Source organism: Vombatus ursinus, unplaced genomic scaffold, assembly GCF_900497805.2.
Source record: "Vombatus ursinus unplaced genomic scaffold, bare-nosed wombat genome assembly UNPS02014893.1, whole genome shotgun sequence".
NCBI lineage: Eukaryota > Metazoa > Chordata > Mammalia > Diprotodontia > Vombatidae > Vombatus > Vombatus ursinus.
This window is the reverse complement of record NW_020954671.1, coordinates 7766421-7790435: the sequence shown is the minus strand read 5'-3', so window position 1 is coordinate 7790435 and position 24015 is coordinate 7766421. Positions and strand designations below refer to the sequence as shown.

General features: G+C 33.8%; 1 protein-coding gene across 1 annotated transcript in view; it reads left to right on the top strand.

Moving 5' to 3' along the window:
* KCNH5 (potassium voltage-gated channel subfamily H member 5) overlaps positions 1-24015 on the top strand; it is a 446545-nt gene that overhangs the window by 371019 nt on the left and 51511 nt on the right. Inside the window, exon 11 of the mRNA XM_027842861.1 lies at positions 8091-8287. Within this exon, the coding sequence (XP_027698662.1) occupies positions 8091-8287 (197 nt within the window). The remainder of the gene's footprint in view (positions 1-8090; positions 8288-24015) is intronic.

Sequence of the window (24015 nt, the reverse complement as noted above, 5' to 3'; positions counted from 1 at the left end):
CTTCTTCTTCTTCTTCTTCTTCTTCTTCTTCTTCTTCTTCTTCTTCTCCTTCGTCGTCGTCGTCATTGTCGTCTTCGTCATCATCGTCTTCTTCTTGTTCTTGCTCTTGTTCTTCTTGTTCCTGTTCTTCTTGTTCTTGTTCTTGTTCTTCTACTAAGGTGCAGGACTGTGATCCAGATCTAACTATAGGCAATGCAACACAGTTCTGCCCCTGGTGCCAGCAAATGGACCCTTGTAAATCTCCTTCTGACCCATTATCTGATCCACTTACCATCTGCAGGGTAAGAAGTCTGGAAACTGCCATGCTGCCACTGATTTAGTCACCCCAAGTACTGGTTTGCTGGGGCTGGGTGTGTGGTGGCATGACCTGCATTGGACTGTGCTTCTCCCTCATTCTGGTGCTACAGACCTTTCCTGCCAACCTTCTAAGTTGCTTTGGGTCAGAAAATTGTTTCACTTCATCTTTTTGTGGTTTCTGCTGCTCTAGAATTTGTTTAGAGTCATTAATTAAAGGTATTTGGATGGTTTTGGGTAAGAACTCAGAGGAGTCCCTGCTTTTATTCTGCCATCTTGGTCAGCACATTTTTTTTTTATATAACTTCTATTTCTTTTTCTGAAAATTTGCAATTAATAAGCTCTGATCTCTTTTCAATTAAGAAACAACCTTTTTTCTTACATATTTGATTCAGTTCCTTATATAGTTTAGAAATTATATCTTTAGCAGAGAAACTTGCTGCAAAGATATTTCCTGTTTCATATTTTTCTTTCTAATTTTAAATACATTGTTTTGTTTGAAACCTTTTCAATTTTATATAATCAAAATTATCTATTTTTACCTCCTATGGACCTCTTTATCTCTTGCTTGCACATAAACTCTTCCATATCTATATAACTGACATAATTTCTTCTCTGTACTAATTTGCTTGTGATACTATTTTTTATGTTTAAAGCACACAACCATTTTGGCTTATCTTTATAGATATTGTGAGACATTTGTTTATGTCTATTTTCTGCCAGACTGATTTACAGGTTTGTTTGTTTTTTATTAATAGTGAAATTTTGTCCCAATAACTGGAATATTTGGATTGTCAAAGACAAGATTACTATGCTCATTTCTTTCTGTATATTATATACTTAATCTTTTCCATTTCTTATCCAGTATCAATTTTTTTTTATGATTACAGCTTTGTAGTATATTTTGAGACTTGGTATTAGTAGGCTCCCTTCCTTCCCATTTAAAAATAATAATTCCTTTAATATTCTTGACCTTAATCATCCAGATGAATTCTGCTATTATATTTCTACCTCTATAATATAAATTTTGGTTGTTTTATTAGTATGGTACAACATAGATAAATTAACTTAGGTAGTATTGTCATTTTTGTTATATTATCTTGGTCTACCCATGAACAATTAGCAATTGTGTTCAGATAAGTCTTGTGTATCTTGGCAGCTGGAATCCCAGATATTTTATACTATCTGTAGTTAATTCAAATGGAATTTATCTTTCTTACTCTTCCTGCTTAGTTTGTTAGAAATGTGCAGAAATGTACATTTGTTAGAAATGTACAGAAATACTGATGATTTGTGTGGTTTAATTTTTTTGCAACTTTATTGACGTGTTAATTGTATTGATTAGTTTTTTATCTGACTTTCTAGTGTTCTTTAAGCAAGCAATGATATTATCTACAAGTGTTTGTTGTTTGTTTGTTTCCTCCTTGCCTGTGATTATTCCTTTAATTTCCTTTACTTGCATTATTGCTATAGGTAGTAGTTCTAATACAATACTGAACTCTAATGGTGATAATGAGCATCCTTGCTTTGCCTTGATTTTATTGGTTTATTAGCAGATTTCTAGTTCATCCCCATTAGATATGATGCTTGCTCTTGTTTTTAGAAAGATAGTACTTTTCATTTTAAGGAAAGTTCGGTTTATTCCTGTGCTTTCTAAATGCATTTTAACAGGAATGGTTTTTGTATTCTGTTAGAAGATTTTTTTTTTGCATCTGTTGAAATATTATTGAAATATTATTTTTGCTATTGTTTTTTGTTGTTGTTATGGATATGGTCAATCATCCTTTTCATTTTTTTTATATTGCACCAATTCTGTGTTCCTGTTATAAATTCAGTTTCATGATAGTATATATTCTTTTCAGTATAGTGTTGTAATCTCCTTGGTAACATTTTATTTCAAATCTGTGCATAAATATTCATCAGGGAAATGGGTCTATAATTTTCTTTCTCTGTGTTGAATCTCTTTGATTTAGGTAACAAGACCATATTTGTGTCATAGAAGGAATTTAGTAGGACTCCTTCTATACCTATTTTTTCAAATATTTTATGCAGTATTGAAATTAATTATTCTTAAAATGTTTGATACAATTCCCTTGTAAATCCATCTGGTCTTGTTTTTGTTTTTTTTTCTTCTTTAGTGAGTTCACTGATGACTTGTTCAATTTCTTTTCCTAAAATAGAGTTAAATTATCTATTTTTCCTGTTAATCTGGTCAGTTTATATTTTGGTAAATATTCATTTATTTAATTTAGATGGCTACTTCCCACCCTTGATCCTAACTAGACCTCATTCTAGACCTCCCAGTCACTCCCATCAAGATCCTCCCTAGACCCCTCTTCCAGTCACCCCAAACTGCTTGGTCACTCCTAGATCCCTCCCACAATCTTTCTGTATATAAGATCCATTGGGCCTCAATTAAGCTGCTCAGATTTAGTGGGACTCCTTCTGTACCTATTTTTTCAAACATTTTATTTAGCATTGAAAATAATTATTCTTAAAATGTGTGATAGAATGCCCTTGTAAATCCATCTGGTCTTGTTTTTTTGGTTTAATTTTTGTTTTTGTTTTTTACCTTTAGTGAGTTCACTGATGACTTGTTCAATTTCCTTTCTTAAAATAGAGTTAAATTATCTATTTTTTCTCTTAGTCTAGCCAATTTATATTTTGGTAAATATTCATTTATTTAATTTAGATTGCTATTTCTGCATTCATTTGCTAACCATTCCTTGATAAGGAATGTGGCAACATTTCAAAAATTGATTATAAATTACCTGGTACCTTAGCACCAGGTACTTAAGACTTAGTACCAGTACTTAGCATTTAACTTAGTAGCATGACCTCATGAAAGGAACAGAAAAAAAGTATAGGAAAAAAGATATGACCAGGTGCACTAATCACTGAAGACATAAAGAAAAAAAAGGATATTAGACGTACATTTGGGGAATGTAACAAGAAATGGTGGGTGGGCTAGGTAGGAAATGTGGATAATGGGAGAAGACCCAGATCATCTTAGTGTATACAAAACAAACCATACAAACTAAAGGCTAACTTAAAGTAAGAATGAAAAGAACAATATGAAATAAATCAATGAGAGAAAATGCAAACAAATCCATTATAACCCTAAATGGAAATTGATAAAATGCCCCAGATAAAAAGATAATTGGAAGATTGTTAGTTGCACACAAATGATACATTTAAAACAAACAGATACTTAAAGAGTGAAAATGATAGACTGGAGCAAAATGTATTCTTCAAGCAATGATAAATCATACCATATGATAAAGGAAAAATAAACATTTATATGCTTAAATCAGTGAAATCACAAGTCAAAAAACAAAGCAAAAACTGAGAAAAAGAATCAAGGAAACTACATTACATTTTTTAAAACAGTATGGTCAATGAAAAAATATATAATTATTAAACATATTCACTAGATGACAAAAATATCTAAATTCTTAGAGCAGTAAATTTTCAAATAAAATACTGTTAACAAAACAATGACCGTAGAAGTCATTAAAATTCTTCATTGCAGGATAAATGAATTCAAAATATTGAGCTGAATAAATTCAAAAGAATAATGAAAAAGAATGAACACATGGAGATCAACAACTTGTCAGAAAAAATGTAATTTAAAAGATATCTGGTGATTTTTTAATGTAACTATTAAAGAATATATATGATTTTTCTACCTTTATAAATTAATCGCATTCTAGACATTAAAATTAATGAATTAGGATACAAAAGCAGACATAATGAGCATCTTTTATGGACCATAACACAGTAAAATAATTAAGATAGGAAATGAGTAAAAGATTATGACTATAGAGAAGCTGAATAATGTCTTACTGTATAATTAATAGATCAAAGAGCAAAACATAGGAAAAATGAATATATCATAGAGAGTGACAATGATGAGACAATAGATGAAATTTGTGGGATGTAGCTAAATGTTCCTAGGGAAGAAAAAATATTATCTCTGAAAATGTATTCTATCAAATATAGAGAAAGAAAAACATATTAACAACTTAAGTGGAAGAGAGGATCAATGACTTGAATATAAAATGTAAAAAAGTAAAAAATAAATTAATTAATTAACAACTGAGATAAATACAAAAGAAGTCTTTTCAAGGACTTCAATATTGATCATTAACTTCAAATCTAATGTAAAGTCTTTGATTCTTTGATTCCAAAGAGTTATCTCAACCCTGCTCAAACTGCATTCATACTTTTTATTTATGGAGGGACTCAATGGAAGTGTTCTCATTTGATAAACTTATCAGGGCTAAGTGGGAGTGATTGATTAGAATTGTTTATCTGGTATCTCCACTTTAATTAGTAGGTTTTGTCCCCAGGTAAAGATAAGTTAATTTCCATTCAATTTTGAGATAGTATTTGCTAATAACTAGTGAACTATACTATGCAGGAGAGGAGGGGGATGACAGAAGAGAGCCTCAGAACACATAGCCCTAAATTTAACCAGGAGCTTATTTTAATGCTCTCTTTTTCACACTGGAGGCACAGTCAGGGGCTTCATTAAAAACAAACATGTTAATCTCATAAATCAAAATTTTCCCTCAGACGACCCCCTCTCACTTGTGATTTCATGTATATATAATAGCCCTGTTGAGGACACTTTCTCAACAATGTATATTGGCAACCACTATGACACTTTATAGTTTTAGAGAGCTACCTTGAGCATTTAGAAGTTAAGTGACTGTCCCCAGTCCCAAATTCAGTAGGAATCAAAAGTGGAACTTGAACGTAAGCCTTCTTCAAGTCAAATTAACAAGTACTTATTAATTAATTCCTATGTACCAAGCACTGTACAAAGTACCAGGGATACAAATATAAGGAGAAAAAAAGACAAATTCTGCCCTAAAATAACATATTCTAATGGGAAAGATAACACATAAAAGGAAGCCAAAAGGAGTAAGACGGAAAGAAATGAAGGTCTTGGGTTTGGAGCATGGTGGAGAAAGTTTGGAAGATTCATCACAAGGTTGGCCACTAGAGAATATTTTTTTCAGTCCCAGCAACTCATTATAATGTCTACTAAGGCATAAAAAATTGTGTGTTTTGCATCAGTGGAGGTTATATCCCCACTGCTTAAATCATGGTCTTTAAGGAATTTTGCAGTATAAGAATAATTTTCTAAACTCTTCCTTTTCTCAAATACTGGTTTGTGTATGCATATGTGTGTGTTTTCTTGAGTTAATGCTATAGAATAAAAGTAAAATTTTCATATCAAAATGCCACTAATAATAGCTGGCATTTATATACAGTTTCAATATTTGTAATGTGCTTTACAATTATTATGCCATTTTATCCTAACAATAACTCATGGAGGTGTAGGTACTATTATTATCCTCATTTTGCAGATGACAAAATTCAGGCAGAGAGAGGGTAAGGTATGTGGCTGGGGCTGCACAAGCTAGTAATATTGAATTTGAACTCTAGTCATTCTGATTCCAGTTCCAGCACATTGTGTCATCTACCTGATTATACTGCAACTGTACTAACAATGTAAACACTGAAATTCCAGTTCTCCTATAAAACAGAGAACTTATTTGTAAGCAATATAATTTCCTTTCACAACTTCAATAAAAATTTTGTGGTGATAGTTCATGAGATATTGGAGAGCTGAAATAGGACTTTCCCTTTGCATGTATTTTTTTTCAAAATTTTCTGTAGCAATGATTAAAGGAATGAGCAACTTCTCATTTTTAAATTCACTTTTTGATAATATAATATAATTGCTGAAATATTTGAAATAGATTTAGGGTAGAATTAATGCTTCTTTATCTTTACGTTATATTGCATCCAAAATTTTCACCTGTGAATGTCAAACTACTGACTTTGAGAAAGAAGACCTCTCCTGAGAGGCAGCAAGGCTTAATAATAGTGGGCTGGACTCAGAGACATCCCCCTCCAGGTTACTTTTCTTGTGCTGCAAGCCTTTCTCTACATTCTCACCCTGGAAGATCACTGAACCCTGGTCTTCACTTCTCTGGTAGTACCCTCTGTTCCTCCGCATCTGATTGGCTCATTCTTCCCTTCATTTTAAGGACATCAGGGCCAGCTATGTCTTCATTCCTCTCCAGGGTATTATCTGTGTGACCTTAACCTCTATAAGCCCCAGTTTTTCACCTTTAAAATGAGACGTTTGGACTAGATGCCCTCTGATATCTCTTCGAACTGTAAATATTTGATTCTATTATTTTGTCAATGTAAGCACTTCCTCCATGGGTAAGGGCTACAACCACTCCATTTCTTTTCATCCTCTGCAATCCTTGTCCATGTACATCTATACTTATCTGCTCCCAGATAATCTGTATAGCACATTATTCATGGCCTTCTCTATGCCTTTTAATATATGATGAAAAGAAAGTTCATCACAGAGGCTGGTGTCTCTCATTCTCAGTTCATTAATGGCTTGCCTTCTTTTTTGCTCACGCATGTCTTCAGCGCCTTTTATACCTCTTCCTAGACTCACATCATCACTGGTAATATGCTGCAGCCTACTTAGACCACCATGTGTCTTTCTATTGTCTTTTGGGTCATCCACAATAGGGATGCTATGGATAATACTAACTAGTTCCACAATAAGCAACCTACCTATTGTTGTCCAGTTCATACGTTAGCTTTCCATGTCTTGTCACCAGCCAGAAGGGATTTTATACTTCATTAAGCTCAGTACCAAATCAGGAGTCAGAAAGACTCATTTTCCTGAGTTCAAATCTGGCCTCAGACACTTACTAACTGCATGACCCTGGGCAAGTCACTTAACTTTGTTTGCCTCAGTTTCCTCATCTATAAAATAAACTGGAAAAGAAAATGGCAAACCACTCCAGTATCTTTGCCAAGAAAACCCCAAATGGAGCCACTAAGAATTGGACACAACTGAACAACAACAAAATGTTGAATCTGTTATTTGGTTTAATTGCTTATATTTATAATCATTAATATATTGAATTTCTGTTAAACAAGATATAACTATTTTCATTATCTTCTCTTGGGGCAGCTAGGTGGCACAGTGGATAGAGCACTGGCCCTGAAGTCAGGAGCACCTGAGTTCAAATCCAGCCTCAGACCAAACACTTGACACTTACTAGCTGTGTGACCCCGGGCAAGTCACTTAACCCTAACTGCCTAAAAACAAAAAACAAAAAAACATTATCATCTCCACCAGAACTCAAGGTTAGAATTTATCAGTTAGTTTAAAACCTTAGTAGCTCTTTTGCACTACTCTGTTTTTTATTTGTTTTGTTTTTTAATTTTGTCTTTGTATCTTCAATGCCTAGAACAATGCCTTTTTTCATTTGGGGATCTGAACCTGTGATTCAGAGTAGAGTGGGAAACTTGTCTTCCCCTTCCCCCCAATAAATAAACACAAATTGAAAATTCTAATTAATACTCTAAATGATTTTCCTGTTGCACTGTGGTTAAGTGATTTGCCCAGGGTAACATAGCCAGTGTGTATCAAATACAACATTAGAAACCAGATCTTTTGGACTCTAAGGCCCGTACTCTATCTAGTACATAACAACATTAACTTGGGCAGAATTTAAATGCTCTGAACAGGTTGGAAAATATTAAAGTTGATAAGGGTGTGGATTATCTGGTGAAACAAGTTTCTTTTTTTTTAATCATCTATGGATTTTCTCATCAAAGATTGATGGTTCTTATTGGTTTTGTGTGTAAATGGTCTAAAGATGTGTGTCTAAATATAGCATGCTTTCAGCTTCTAAATTTTCTTTGATGGGTTATTTTAATAAATCCTTTGTGGTGCTCTCCAGGGAAAGGTGATGTGTTTGGAGATATCTTCTGGAAGGAAACCACCCTTGCCCATGCTTGTGCCAATGTCCGGGCATTGACATACTGTGACTTACACATCATCAAACGGGAAGCCTTGCTCAAAGTCCTGGACTTCTACACAGCTTTTGCAAACTCCTTCTCCAGAAACCTCACTCTCACTTGCAATCTAAGGAAAAGGGTATGTTGCATTATGTTCACCGTGATAGTAATAATGTTAATAACCTGTCACAACATATAAGATGAAGAGAGAAATTTGATTTAGCTTTGCAGAGCTACATCTCTCTAAAGATAAAGTAACACAACTTTATGTTTCCTTTTTACTTTTTTAGGGGGAAAAAGGTAAGGAAAATTTACTATGTATTATTTTAAATATGAACCTTCATGGTCTTCTAAGATAAGCAAGTTATAAAAAACTAAGAGGATAAATTAATGGACTGTATTAAAACGGAAAATTTCCTAAAATTGCTTTAATGCCAAATATATAATTAATTGAAAACCAATGTCTTACATTTTCACTATTTATATCTATATCTATATCTCTATCTATCTATCTATCTATCTATCTATCTATCTATCTATCTATCTATCTCTTTTTTAATGGGAAGGTAAGTAAAGCTTGCTGAATGCTTGATGTTCCTGGCTTTCTCTAAAACCGTTTTCTCATTTCGTAATCAAGCCAAAGAGCATATTATCCTTTAGCCCTTTAAAAGAATACTCCATCTCAAAAATTAATTATCTTTATGGACATATCTTACAAGCACTTTAGGTTTAGAGAAGCTTTAATTTGTAACATAGCTGAGGGCTTAGTCTTCATTACCTCTGTCTTCATCACCTTTGTCTCTTTTATTGAAGAATGCAACAGAAATTTGATTTATATGAAGGGATCTCCTAATTTAACTTATAGCCTGTAAGGCAGACTGATGACTCTTTTGTGGCTAATAATGAAATACATTTTTGGAAAACTGCACCTAAGAAATTTCATCAGAAATTATTGCCTCTCTTGTGAAACATTTCAAAATAGCTAAAAACAATTCAGAAGCAGCATGACTTAGTGGAAAAAGGATTGGCCTTAGAGTCAAGAAGATTTATATCAAGACTTGCCTCTGGCACAAAGCTGCTGAGTCACCATGGACAAGTCAGTTGTCTAAACTTCCAATGAGTTGCTTGTCTGCATTAGCAGAAGAAGTTTTCACACAAGGGTTTCCCTCAGAACCATGAATTATAGTTCCAGACCAAAATAACAACTACAAAAACCTTTACTGTTAGTTGTAAACAAATGTAAAATTGATTATGGAAGATAAATTAGCATAGATACTATTACAGAATAGAGGAACACAGCATAAATTAGTATGCCACAAAGTATTATTATTATCATTATCATTATCATTATCATTATTATTATTATGTATAATAATTATAATAATGAAAGACTTGCAAATTGCCTTACCAAAAGGACTTCATTCTATCCTCACAATTCTGGGAGGTAGATCTTATTAATATTCTCATTTTATAAATGAGGAAACTGAGGCAAATAGGGTTTAAATGACTTGACCAAGATCATATAGGTAGTAAATATTAGAGTCTGAATTTAAACTCAGGTCAGTCTATTAGTGGGTTTGAAAAAAGAATGAAGTGTAATTAACTTCTTAGGGTTCCAAGAGAGGAAATAGTGGCTGAGTTAATTTAGTAATTTTGCATAGTTAATGAGAAAGGTTTGGATTTCCTAATTGGCTCAGATATCAATTAGATAGATAGAAATTGACATTGATATAATTTTAATTAACCCCAGTGTTTCTGCCACAACTGCCATCCATCCCACAATTGTTTAAGATGTAGAAGTCTGTAATTTATAAAATGTTAAAAACAAAGCCATATACCAGAGCATTTCCCAAAGAATAGCAACAGACATTAATGGTTTCAAATAAGATTAGACACATTGAGAATTCAGAGAAGAAGGGCAAGGGAGGAAAATTGCTCCTTGATTTAATATTGATTAAAGTATCCTCAAGGCACTGAGCCCTACAGTAAGAGCTTTGAGAGTTTGGGGACAGGAAAAACATGTATAACCCAGCCCAACATCTTAGGTAAGAAGTATCCATTAAAATTTTCACAGAGTGCGCAGTTATATCATCATGATTTAGATTATTAACTGGGTTCCTCAAAAATTTTAATGTCGTTTTGAGCTTTAAGAAAGCTTTAATAAAACTCACTCTCTCTTTGTATATATATACATATATAACACATATATATACATATATAAATATATATATACACATTATCTATCATCTATATACATACATATATACATACATATGTACATACATACATATGTTTGAGAAAGAAATGAATGGCAAACCACTCCAATCTTTGCCAAGAAAATCCCATGGACAGTATTGGCATGCTATGGTCCATAGGGTCACAACGAGTTGGACATGACAGAACAACTAAACAATGTACATATATAGCACACACACACACACACACACACACATATATATTTATATATAATATATGTAAATATTTTTATCCACTCTTTTTTTGTAATATGGCCTAGAGTTGTTTTCTATGTCAATAAAACAGTAGCCATTTTTAGGTCACATTAATGTGGGAAGGTACCATAGAATTTTAAAGCTGGAAGGGACCTTAGGGATAATCTGATTTGGCCCACACATAAGGAAACTAAGGCCCAGGGAACTAATAGTAAAACTAGAAAATTCCAATTTTGGCTCCCATTCTACAGTTTTTCCCAACAGGGTATCATTCTTGTAATAGCTTTTTTTTGAGAAATGAAACACTTATTTATGTTTCTTTTTTAGGTCAATTTGCAATTTTTTTTAACACAAGGCACTTTGCTGTTATTAATTAATTATATTAATTAAAATAATAATTGAATTAAAATTAAAAAACAACAACAAAAGAAGTTTGAGATAGTCTCTTCCCTCTAGGAGCTTACATTCTACCAGAGAGGGGGATACATAACATGAACACAAATGTAGTACAAGGAAAATTGAAAAGGGAGTAAATTAAGTAAAGGATTGTAGTAAAGATACAATAAGCAAAGCACTCTAAGTAAATGATAAAGATTGTAGAGTTTGGGACTAGAAATAATATTAACTGGATTGCCTCATGACCTTTAAAAAACTTCACTTGCTGGTAACCAAGTTTTGGAAAGACCAAGTCAAAAACTTATTACAGAGAGAATCAACAGACAAAAATGCAAGGATTTCAATCTAAAGTACTGCATCAGCTCTTAAGGTCAACCTACACATACAATGGATGTGACTGGCAGATACCTTAGTTTCTTGTTCTGAGGGCCTTAAACATACTCTAGAGCAGGGATTCTTAACCCTGGGGTCCCTGAACTGGGTTTGATAGATGATGATGATGATAAAGATAAACTATGCTTCAATATAATTCCATTTCTTTTGTTTTCATATATATTTTACTTCATTCATTTTAAAATATTATTCTGAGGAATAAATATATTAAAATAAAATGTTATTCCATAGGTTTTATCAGACTTCCAAAGGGGTCCATGATACAGAAAAAAATTTAAGAATTTGTGCTTTATTTACGGTGTGAGGTTGCTATGTGTCATATTTAAACAATTATGTTTAGCAATAATGGGAAATTACTGTCATAATAGTATACACATATATATTTAATAACATGCCCTTTCATGACTCACATTGCACAATGAAATGACCTATTTTAGAAACTCAAATTATTATTATATATTATCAGTTCTTTTACAACAGATACTCACGTTCATTAAAGTGGTCAGAAAATATGTATAGGTAATATCACCAAAAATGACATTTTTGATAACTATAACTCTTATGTGCTCAAAAAAGAAAAGGAAAGTATGCTTCCTTGTGTAGAATAAGACTGGAAAATTACTACAGTGTCCTTTGAAGGGCAGTGATGGAAAGAATTCCATCTTCTTTGTCTGTAGGCCTCTCTATTTTCTAGATCCATGATAAGTTGCATCTACATAGAACAACATAAAGAAAAAGCTGTCTGTTTCTGAATCATAAGAATATGGTCTTAATAGAAGGAATTTTCATGAGTCACCAATCAAAATTCTAGGGGTCCAGATACCTGCTTAAATTGTGCATTTTTTTCTTATGAAGTATTATGCAGTACTGAAACAAAATTGGAGCAAGTTTGTGGCATTTTTACCGGGGCTTAGCTGCTCATTTCTCTTCAGCTGCCCTGAGCATGCAATCTCTTTTTAGTCATGATCAATTAATATTTGCTGAGTATCCATTGAACCATGTTCCACTTTGCTTGAAGGAGGGAGAGATGGCTTATGCAAAAGAAAAGAAGTGGCTCAAACCTGAAACTATGTGTAGATATTTTCCTCTCTCCGTAGACATGTAGGTGTTTTCCTCTCTAATTATAATCATAATTAATTGTGCATGCATTCTCTCCCTCACTATAAATTTATTTTGTCTCCTTTCTTTCTCTTTTGTTTTCATTGGTGCCTTTTGTTCATCATTTCACATTCACTTTGAATATATCCCTCTCCATATCCCCTACACAGTGAGCTTTCCCTTGTAAGAAAGATTTGAAAGGAAAGGGGAAAACAATGATATGTACCTCTCAGGTTAATTGTGAGGATCAAATGACGTAATTGTAAAATGCTTAGCACAGTGCTTGGCATGCAGTAGGTACTTAATAAATGATTTTTTCCTTTCTTTCCCCTTATCAGATGTATTTGATGCAAAAATACTTTCCCAGTCAAAAATGTTCTTTCTTATTCTTAATGATTTTGTTTATGCAAAAGCTTTTCAGTTTTATGACAAAAATTACCTATTTTTTTGGTGACCTTTATCCCTTGTTTCATTATGAATTCTCCCCCTAGCCATAGTAATTGATCATACTCCCACCCATTTTCATCCAATTAGTAAAAAAATTTATGTACCTGTCAGGCAAGGTGCTGTATGACTATATTCTCTGCTACTAGTGAAAGCCATGATTGACAGATCATTTAAATTCAGGAGTTCTGAGCTGCTGTAAAGCTAAGGCTGTTCAGATTTCTGAACTTAATCCAACACCAATATAAGGATCTTCTGATAGTTGGATGGGTGGGGTGATCAGTCTGCCTAAGGAATAGTGAACTAACCAGGTTGGGAATTGGGCAGATCAAAGATTCTGGGCCATTCTGAGTGGGACAAGTTTCATGAGTGGTCATACTTCTAGCCTGGATGGGTGAGATGGGGGACCCAATTTCTTGAAGAATAACCATAAAAAAAACTATGTTTAATCTCTTGAATCTTTTTGTTTTTAATTTATGGTATAAAAAGCTGCTCTTCTATTTTTCTCCCAAACTTATTTCCAGTTTTCTCATCAGTAATTGTAAACTGGGGAATATTCCAAACAACTTTATGTTCTCCAGTTTATAAAATACAGAAATATTAACTTTGATTGCTTTTGGTTCTTCTTAAGTTAATTAGCTTCACTGTATTGCTAATTTGTTATACTCTACTAAACTATATTTTAACTAACTAAGCTATCAATTAATTATATACAAATTCATAAAGTATTAACTATGTGCTAAGACACTCTTCATTCTAGGTATCATTGCTGTTTTCAGTCATGTCTATCTGTGTGTGACCCCATTTGGAGTTTTCTTGGCAGAGACATTGGAGTGATCTGCCAATTCCTTCTCCATATCATTTTACATATGAAGAAATTGAGGCAAACAGGAGTAGGTGACTTGCCCAGGGTCACACAGCTAGTAAGTGTCTGAGGCCATATTTGAACTCAGGAAGATGAGTCTTTCTGACTCCAGGCCTAGCACTCTATTCACTGCACCACTTAGCTGCCTGATATAAAAAAGAAAAGAAAGTCATTGTCTTTAAGGATTTTATATTTTATTTTGACTGGAAAATTACTGCCTACTTTTTTCATACTTACCTTAAAATTTTAGGCCTTTTTACCTTTCAAATGAATCTTATTATTTTGTCTGGCTCTATGAAGTAATCGCTTGGAAGTTTTATTGTTATAGCACTAAATTTATAAATTAATTTTGGTAGTATCATCATTTATTGATATTGTCAGACCTCAGTCACGAACGCTGAAAATCTCTACAATTATTTCAGTCTTTATTTCTTTTGAAAAAATGTTTTATAATTCTATTTATGTAAGTCTTGAATATGTTTTAGTAGATGGCCACGAGGATATTTTCTGCATTTTTTAGAAGTTTTGAAGGAATTTCTTTTCCTATTATTTTTCCTGAGTTTTGTTATTGTTATATAGAAAAGCTAATGACTCTTGTGGATTTAATTTTCTACTTTACTGTAGCTATTAACTGACTTCACTGATTCTCTAGTTTTCTAAGTAAATCTTCATGTCAGCTGCAAATAGTTGCTAATTTTCCTCTTCTTTGTTGCTGTTTATGCTTTTAATTTTTTTTATCTTATTGTTCATTGATCATTTCTAGAATTCTATCAAATATTAGTGGGAATAGGGACCTTCTATTGTGAAGGCTTCCAATGTTTGCCCATCACAAATAATGCTAGTTTTAGGTTTTAGAAAAAAATTAATCATTTTTTAAAATTGCCTTTCCATCAGTGTTCTATTTATCAACAGCTTGCATTTAGTGATATAATCATGTATTTCTATTTTTAACACAATTAATTACATTATTTTTCTAATGCTAAACCATCTTGAATACCTAGTTTAAGTATAACTTGGTCATAGTGAATAATTTTAAAAATACATTGCTATCATCTTTTTTTGAGAGGGAAAAGATTTTAGTTAAACTTTTTACATCAATATTCATAGTGTTATTGGCATTTAGTATCTTTCCTTTGCTTTATCCCTCTCTACCAAATGTATTCAGATATTTATCTCATACAAAAATTATTATACTATGTTTTTATCTCAATTTTTTAGAATCTGTAAATCTAGTTAATTGGTCTTCAAATATTTGATAAAATTTACAAGTAAATGTGAACCATGGTCTCTCCACCAATAATGGTTTGTTCAATTTCATTTTCTGAAATTGGATTTTTTAGTATATCATTTTCATGTTATGTTTTTTTTTAAAATTCAGATAATCTTCCATTTCTTTTAAATTCTCAGTTTGGCTAGCTTAAAATTTTGTATAGTAGGTTATGGTAATTATTTTTATATCTCTTCTATTTGTTGTGATTTTAGCTCAGCTGGGTTTTTAAAAAAAATTTTTTTGGTAATTTGTTTTTCCCATCTTTTTTTAATCAAGTTTGCAAAAAATTTAATGATTTTCTCAGTTTTTTTCAAAGAAGTGATTTTTAGTCATTTATCATTTCTGTAGTCCTTTTATTTATATTTTTACTATAATTTTCAAAACTTCTTTTGTGCTTATTTTGGGTTTGGTTATTGATTGATTTTTTAAAATGCATACTCAATTAGTATTCTTTTTAAAAAATTATTAACATGTTTTCAGAAATATGTGTTTTTTTCCTCTGAGGATCAACGTGGTTGGGTGCCCTTATATAACCAATCATTGTGATTCTACCTCCCTATCTGCCTTCCAACACCAAACCCTATTCTTTATCCATGCCATGAATTCCAATGACTCAACCTTTCCATTCTCTCCCAGGCAATTAACCCCTGCACTAGCTATCCTTTTCTTCTTTCTCCATTTTGACCCCTTGGTGAAATAGTTCAACTTTTACGTTGTCCTTTCTTCATTCTCTTGTCTCCTTTATCAAGGCGGGGCAACTAGGTGGTGCAGTGGAAGAAGCATCAGGCCTAGAGTCAGGAACACTCATCTTCATCAGTCCAAATCAGGCCTCAAACACCTACTAGCTGTGTGACCCTGGGCAAGTCACTTGCTCCCGTTTGCCTTAGTTTCCTCATCAGTACAATGAGCTGCAAAAAGAAATGGCAAACCACTCCAGTATCTTTACAAAGAAAATTCCTCTTGAGGTCATGAAGAGTTGAACATGACTGAAAAACAAATGAACAGCAACTAATTTATCATATTGTTGATCTTACCCTGCCAAGTCTCAGTCTTGGATTACTCCCACTGTCTACTGAACAAAGGTGAAGAAAATAATGAAACCTTGCTAATTTAGTGCACTAAAAATCAATGTTATATAATCTCAACTGGGTCTTCATTTGCTGCAAGGAGATCCCTTTACATATCCCTAATTAACTCATCCCACTCATGACAGTGGTCTTTCAAACCTTTTCATCCCTCTTTAAAACTCCCATGGCTCCCCTTCTTCCTACTCTATCAGCTGAGAACTTTGTCTCACATACTTGTGAAACACAGCCTTCTGTTACAGAAAACACTGAAGCCATCTGCTGAACCTCTCTCTACTCTCCTTCTCCTCATCACACATTACGGAGGGGCCTTCACCCATTAAGTCCTCCTTCAGCCCTGTCTCACATGAAGAGGAAGCATTTCTCCTTGCCAAGGCTTACCCATCCACATTCAATAGTGATCCCATTTCATTCTGTCTTCTCTACTAGACTGACTCCTCTGTCATCCATATTCTCTGACTTATCCTTAATCTCTCCCTTCCTATTGATTGAGTCCCTGCTTCCTACAAACATTCCCATGTCTCCCTCATCCTCAAAAACCCCTCACATCTGTTTCCAGTAACTATTATCCCACATTTCTCTGGTCTTTTGTGGAACAACTTCTGGAGAAGTTCATTTGCAATTGATGCCTCCACCTCCTTCCCTGTCATTTTCTTCTTAACTCTCTACAGTCTGTCTTCTGACCTCATCACAAAACTGAAACTGCTCTCTCCAAAAGTATATGATCTCTTGATTCCCATATCTAATGGCCTTTCCTAAGTCTTCTTCTTTCATGACTTCTCCAGCTTTTGACAATGTGAATCACTCTCTTTTCCTTGATACACTTTTTCTCTAGATTTTCATGACACTCCTCTTGCCTGGTTCCCCACCTACTTTTTGACCACTGCTAAATCTCCAAGTCACATCTGTTAACTGTGGATGTTCCACAGGGCTCTGGCTTTTGTCATCCTCTCCTATCGTATTTTGCTTGGTGATTTCATTATCTCCTGTGGATTCGATGATTGTCTCTATGCTTATCATTCTTAAATCTACTTATCTAGTTCTAATCTCTATCGTGACCTCTAGTCTCATATCTCTTGCTGCCTATTGGAGATCTCAAATGGAGGTTCTATAGACAGATTAAGCTGAACATGTTCAGAACTGAACTCATTTGTCTTTGTTATTGTCTTTTCATCAAAACTCTCTCCCTTTCCAAATTTCCATAATAATATTGAGACTGCTGTCATTCTCCTAGTCCCCAAGTCTCACAACCTAGATGTCAGCTCCAGTTCCTCATACTTTTTCATCACCCACATCCAATCAATTTGTTACATATCTTGCATATCCCACCTTCTCTCCTTTGACATTGACACCTTCCTACTCTGGTCCCTCATCATCTCAGACTTGGACTACTGCAATAGTATTCTGGTTGATCTCTCTGCCACAAGTCTTTTTTCACTCCTATCCATCTTTCATTTAGCAAAGTGATCTTCTTAAAGTTCAGGTCTGACCATGCATTCATTAAACTCCAGTGGCTCCCTAACACCTTCAAGATCAAATATAAATATTTTTGGTGCTCAAAGTCTTTCACAATTTCCTCCTTTCCCCCATCAACTTTCCAGTCATCTTATACTTTATATCTCACAACATTTCCTGAGATCAAGTGAAACTGGTCTTGTTGTTCTTCAAACAAGATAATCTGTCTCCTGACTCCTGGCATTTCTATCGGCTATTTCCAATGTCTATGATACTCTTGATCTTCATCCCCACCTCCTGGCTTTCCTGGCTTGCTTTAAATTCTAGCTATAAGAAACCTTTTCTGATCTTTCTAGATTCTATAGCTCTGTTGATTATTTCCAATATATCATGTATGTATGCCTCTCCCAATCCCAAGACTGTGCAATCTGATATAAGATCTCCTTATACATTCATATTAAACATAGTTTTGCATTAGCCATGTTGTAAAGAAGAATTAGAATCAATAGGAGCCACAAGAAAGAAGAAACAAACAAACCAAAAAGAGAGCAAATAGTATGCTTTGATCTGCATTCAGACTCATAGTTCTTTTTCTGAATGTGGATAGCATTTCCATCATGCGTCTTTTGGAATTGAGGGATTATTTTTTAAAAAAATCTTTCTTTATAACCTCAGAGCTTGGCAGAGTATCTGGTACATAGTGGGTGTACTAAAATAAATGCTTATTGACTGTACCTTAGAAATTCTAGCATATGGCCTTATTATAATTATCTTTACATAATAATTAATTGGTCCTATGATTTGCTCTTTTGCCTGGTCTATATTCAAGATGCCACTACTAAATCACCATTCATCTGTGTCTTTTGTTTGTGTTCCCATATAATTTACTTATTTTCTTTTATGCTCTATAAACAAAGTGCTTAGTATGTTTGTTTTTTATATTTATTTATAATTTATTTGCCCTACCATAAAATCTCATTTTGTAAAGGTAAAACATGTCATGCCAAGAAATATGTGCATTCTTTTTTGTTCCCATTAAGAAAGCACTATATCTACCTTCTTCAAAAGGTTGTCTAGTTCTGTATTTTCCTTTTGATGTGTTTTTCTATTAGATTTATCTAACTGTGAGAAGAGAGCACAAAAGTCCCCTATATCTATTGTGTTATAGGTCAATTAACTTTCTTTTCAGGAATTTAAATGTTATGCCCTTTTTGATTTGATACAAACCAATGTTGATTTAAAAAAATTCTCTGCCACTTTTGCACATAACATAGTTTCTCTTTTTATCTCTCTTGACATTGACCCAATTTTAAAACAAAAGGAAACAAAAACAAAAAAAATCACATATGAAAGCCAATTATTACCACTTCCTTAGAGTTTTCCTTTTTTTTCTATTTAGGAGGTACACTTCATATTTTCTAATCATTACACTAGAATGCATCATCTCTCAATAAATCAAATACAATCAAATAAAAAATATTCATATTAAATAGACAGATATTTAGAAATAATGTTGAACAACTGTGACAGTGCATTTTTCCTAGCTGGAACCACATTGTTTTCTGACCAAGAACAATCACATACAATATTCACTCATCACTTTTAGAACTTGATATTTGATTTCAATAGCTTCAGTTCATTATTTGTACATGCTTTCCTTTCCTTCTCAAGAAAAGAATGTAATCCTAAAAAAAGCTGGGAGGAACTCAGTGCCTTAGGAAACAAAATCTAAAATGCAAACTGTTGAATAAAATATTTTCCAAGCTTTGCATACTTCAGAAGAAAATACATTTCTCTTGTAGCTGCATGAGGACACATGATAGCATAAAACTACTTTTATATGGACTATAATTCAGGAACATGTCTTCCCATTTCTACTTCATGCCTTGATAAATACTAAAATATAATCCTTAAGCTCCATGGTAATTAGATAGTTTATGTGGATAAATTAGTAATGCTGGCACTCAGAGTGTAATTCAAGTGGGAATATGTTTGCTCACTGCTTCCTCACCCCCTCCCAGTCCCTTCCCACCAAATCAAAATCACAGACCTGATTTTGTAAGGATTTAAGTAGGATGACCTACTTAACTCACATGAAATGTGCTGTTCCCCAGCAAAGGGGATGTGAGTGTGTATATGTGCATGTGTGTATGTAAGTGTATCTATAGTACTGAATTTACAACTCTCTTAAACAGATCTGATCTATAGCTACTGGTGTACTAATCTATAGTAGGTCTATCTCTACAGCTAAGAATAACAAGGTGACATAACTTGAAATCACAAGAATACCTTTTTTTTGTGGATTGTATATAGGGGCAAAATGATAGGTTAGGGTGAAAACTTCCCTCTCCTGAGCTCATCACTTTCTTTCATTATGAGACAGCTGACTTCCCTTAAGGAAAGAGTGAAGCAGGATTTGCCAGTGAACATTTGTTCTAATGAAATAAAATAATCAAATAAGATTTAAACCTTAAAACATACTATCAAAGGTGTATCACTGAAAAAGCTCAGTTTTCAAACCATTCTTCCTGGCACAGTTTACTAGAAGATGTTGTTAATTGTAGAGAAGGGATTCTGAGGAAGATTAAACAAACAACAACAAAGCACTCCTCGAATCAATATGTCTGTCTCAATAGAAAAGACTAGTAACTGGTCTAATTACATTACGATGTCTCTGGTGCATTGTGTAATTACATAAAAATGTACCTGTGGGTGACATTCAACACCTTCTCCCAACTTCCACTCCAAATACTCTAGTTCAGGTTCTCATCATCCCTCACTTGGACTATAACTTTAGCTTTCTAACTGCCTCCTGTCTCCTATCTCCAATCCATCCTACATGATGCATCTCAAACGAGCTTCCTAAGGTAATCAATGCTATTATTATGTAACTCATTTACTGAAATGTAACAACAGTAATAATAAAAATAGATATGAGTTTTCAACTTTTTGGTAAAGTTTATAAAACAATATTGCTGCCTTGGTTTTGTGTGTGTGTGTGTGTGTGTGTGTGTGTGTGTGTTTTAAATATACAAAAGTCTGTTTTCTAGGTAAGGAAATATCAATAGCTAAGAATTTTTAAGGGCCCAAATTAAACCTTATAATTTCAGTCACAATTCTTCAACAATTTATCTAAAATTACATGAACATTTTCCATTATTAAAGACAATCAGTAGAGGAAAACCTGACCAGTTTAGAAAAATATTGCTGTTTTTGGAATGTGGTTTTTTTTTTTATCTTGTCATCATTAATTTTAATTAAATGAGGTCAGAAATTAGTTCATACATTACAGAAATAAAGACATGCCTTCATAATTGAATGTAATGGTAATAAAGATAAAAGATAGGAAGGTTTATATTATATAGAGAAATAACTCATTGAGGAAAGAGCCAAAAAGGCAGAGAAAAGGCAGAAACTTGTCTGAGCTCTCACAATTTCCCATCCACACAACTTTAAATAACACCTCAAAATGAACTCTAGAGTTGCAGAAACCATGAAAGGACAAAATGAATCAATTTTCCAGCCCAAGACAACTTAGAAGGACTTCAGGAAAGGTTAGTCTCACTCAAGTAAAAGGATAGTGCAGTCCAGTGCAGATGGAATCCAGGCAAGCCAGTGGGAGGCCACTAGTATGCCCTGTGGCCCTGGAACAGTGGACCAGCAGCACAGTGGGCCAACTGTGAGGCCTCCAGCCCCCAACATAGCAGGTAAGTAGCTAGACCTGGCCCCAGACCCCTGGCCCTCAGCACAAAAAGCTTACAGCAGTACCCCCAAGAGTAGAGTTCAACTTTGAGTCTAAAAATAGGTTAGAAAGTGAAAAAAAAGCCAACAAAAATCCTTACTTTAGAAAGCTACTATGGTGACAGGAAAGAACAAAACATAAACTCAAAAGAGGAAGACAATATCAAAATGTTTACATGTGAAGCCTCAAAGAGAATTATAAATTGGTCTTAGGCCTGAAAGAATTCCTGGAAGAGTTCAAAAAAGATTTAAAAAATCAAATAAGAGAAGTAGAAGAAAAATTGGGAAAAAGAAATGAGAGTGATGCAAGAGAATCATGAAAAATAAAAAAAAAGAGGTAACAGATTGGTAAAGGAAGCACAAAAAATGGGAAAAGATGTACAAACAATTCATGGAAGAAAACAGCAACTTAAAAAGTATGATTGGGGGCCAGATAGGTGGTACAGTGGATAAAGCACTGGCCCTGAAGTCAGGAGGACCTGAGTTCAAATCCGGCCTCAGACCAAACACTTGACACTTACTAGCTGTGTGACCCTGGGCAAGTCAAGTAATCCAAATTGCTTAAAAAAAAGTACAATTGGCCAAATGGGCAGGGAGGTAAAAAAAAAAAAAAAAGAAAAGGTAATTGAAGAAAATTATTCCTAAAAAAAAATAGAATTCGGAAAGTTATAGCTAGTAACTCCATGAGACAACAAAAATCAATACAACAAAATCAAAAGAATGAAAAAAATTGAAGAAAATGTGCAATATCTCAATGGAAAAACAACTGATCTGCAAAATAGATCTAGAAGAGATAATTTAAGAGTTACTGGACTAGTTGAAAGCTATGATCTAAAAATGAGCCTGGACATCACCTTTCAAGAAATTATCAAAGAAAACTGTCTTGATATCTTAGAACCAGTGGGTAAAATAGTAATTGAAAGACTCCACTAATCACCTCCTGAAAAAATCCCAAAATGAAAACTTCCAGGAACATTATAGCCAAATTCCAGGACTCTCAAGGAGAAAATACTGTAAGTAGCCAAAAAGAGCCAATTCAAATATTGTGGAGCCACAGTCAGGATCACACAAGATTTAGAAGCTTCTACATTAAAGGATTAAAGAGCTTGGAACACGATATTGTGGAAGGCAAAGGAGCTTAGATTATGACCAAGAATCACCTACCCAGCAAAACTGGGCATAATTTTTCAGGGGAAAAATGAACATTCAAGGAAATAGAAAACTTTCAAACATTCCTGATGAAAAGACCAGAGCCAAACAAAAATTTGAATTTCAAATTCAAGCATAAAAAGAAGCATAAAAAGATAAACAGGAAAGAAAAAATGTAAGGGATTCAATAAAGTTAAACAGTTTGTACCCCTACGTGGAAAGATAATATTTGTAACTCTTGAGATCTGTATCATTATTAGAGCAGTTAGAATGATTATACAAAGAAAAATATTGTGGGTATAAGTGGAATTTGATGGAATGATATAAAAAAATTAAGTGGTGAGAAAAACAGTGTATTGGGAGAAGAGGGAAGGGAGAGGTAAAATGGGATAAGTTATCTTACATGAAGAGGTGTGAAAGGCCTATAACATCAGAGGGAAAAAATGGGGTGGTGAACATTACTTGAACCTTACTCTCATCATATTTGGCTCAAAGAGGGAATAACATACACTCAGTTGGTTATAGAAATTTATCTTACTATGTAGGGAAACAGAAGTGGAGCAGAACAAGGAAAAAGGGAAGGTGATAGAAAAGAAGACAGATTGAGAAGGTGGTGGTCAGAAGCAATACACTGTTTTGTTTTGTTTCATTTGTTTGTTTTGTTTTTGTTTTCTTGAGGCAATGACTTGCCCAGAGTCACACAACTAGTAAGTGTTAGGTGTCTGAAGCAGAATTTGAACTCAAGTCCTCCTGACTCGAGGGCCCATGCTCTATCCACTGCACCACTTAGGTGCCCCAGGAACATGCTGTTGAAGAAGGACAGGCTAGGCTGAAAGGAGAGAGAAGTATAACCAGGGGAAAAGTAGGATGGAGGGAAATACACAGTAATAATAACTGTGAATGTGAATGGGATGAACTCATCCATAAAATGGAATTGGATAGCAGAGAGGATAAAAAACCAGAATCCTACAATATGTTATTTACAAGAAACATATTCAAGAAGAGAGGCACACACAGAGTGAAGATAAAAGGCTGAAGCAGAATCTATTATGCTTCAGCTGAAGTAAAATAAAACAGGGTTAGCAATCAAGATCTCAAAACAAAAGTAAAAATAAATCTAATTAAAAGAGATAAGAAAATGCTTTAAATCGCTATTGATTAGGGAATGCAAATTAAAACAACCGAGGTACCACCTCAAATCTGTCAAATTGGTTAATATGACAGAAAAGGAAAATGATAAATGTTGGAGGGGATGTGGGAAAATAGGGACACTGATACACTGTTGGTAGCGTTGGAGATCAATTTGGAAATATGTTCAAAAGGCAATCAAACTGTGTGAACCCTTTGATCCAGCAATTTCACTACCAGGTCTGTATCCCAAAGAGATTAAAAGGGGAATGGGGGAGGACTTATTTGTACAAAAATATTTATAGCAGTTCTTTTTGTCATGGCAAAGAACTGAAAATTGAGGGGATGCCCATAAATTGGGGAATGGTTGAACAACTTGAACATATGACCTCA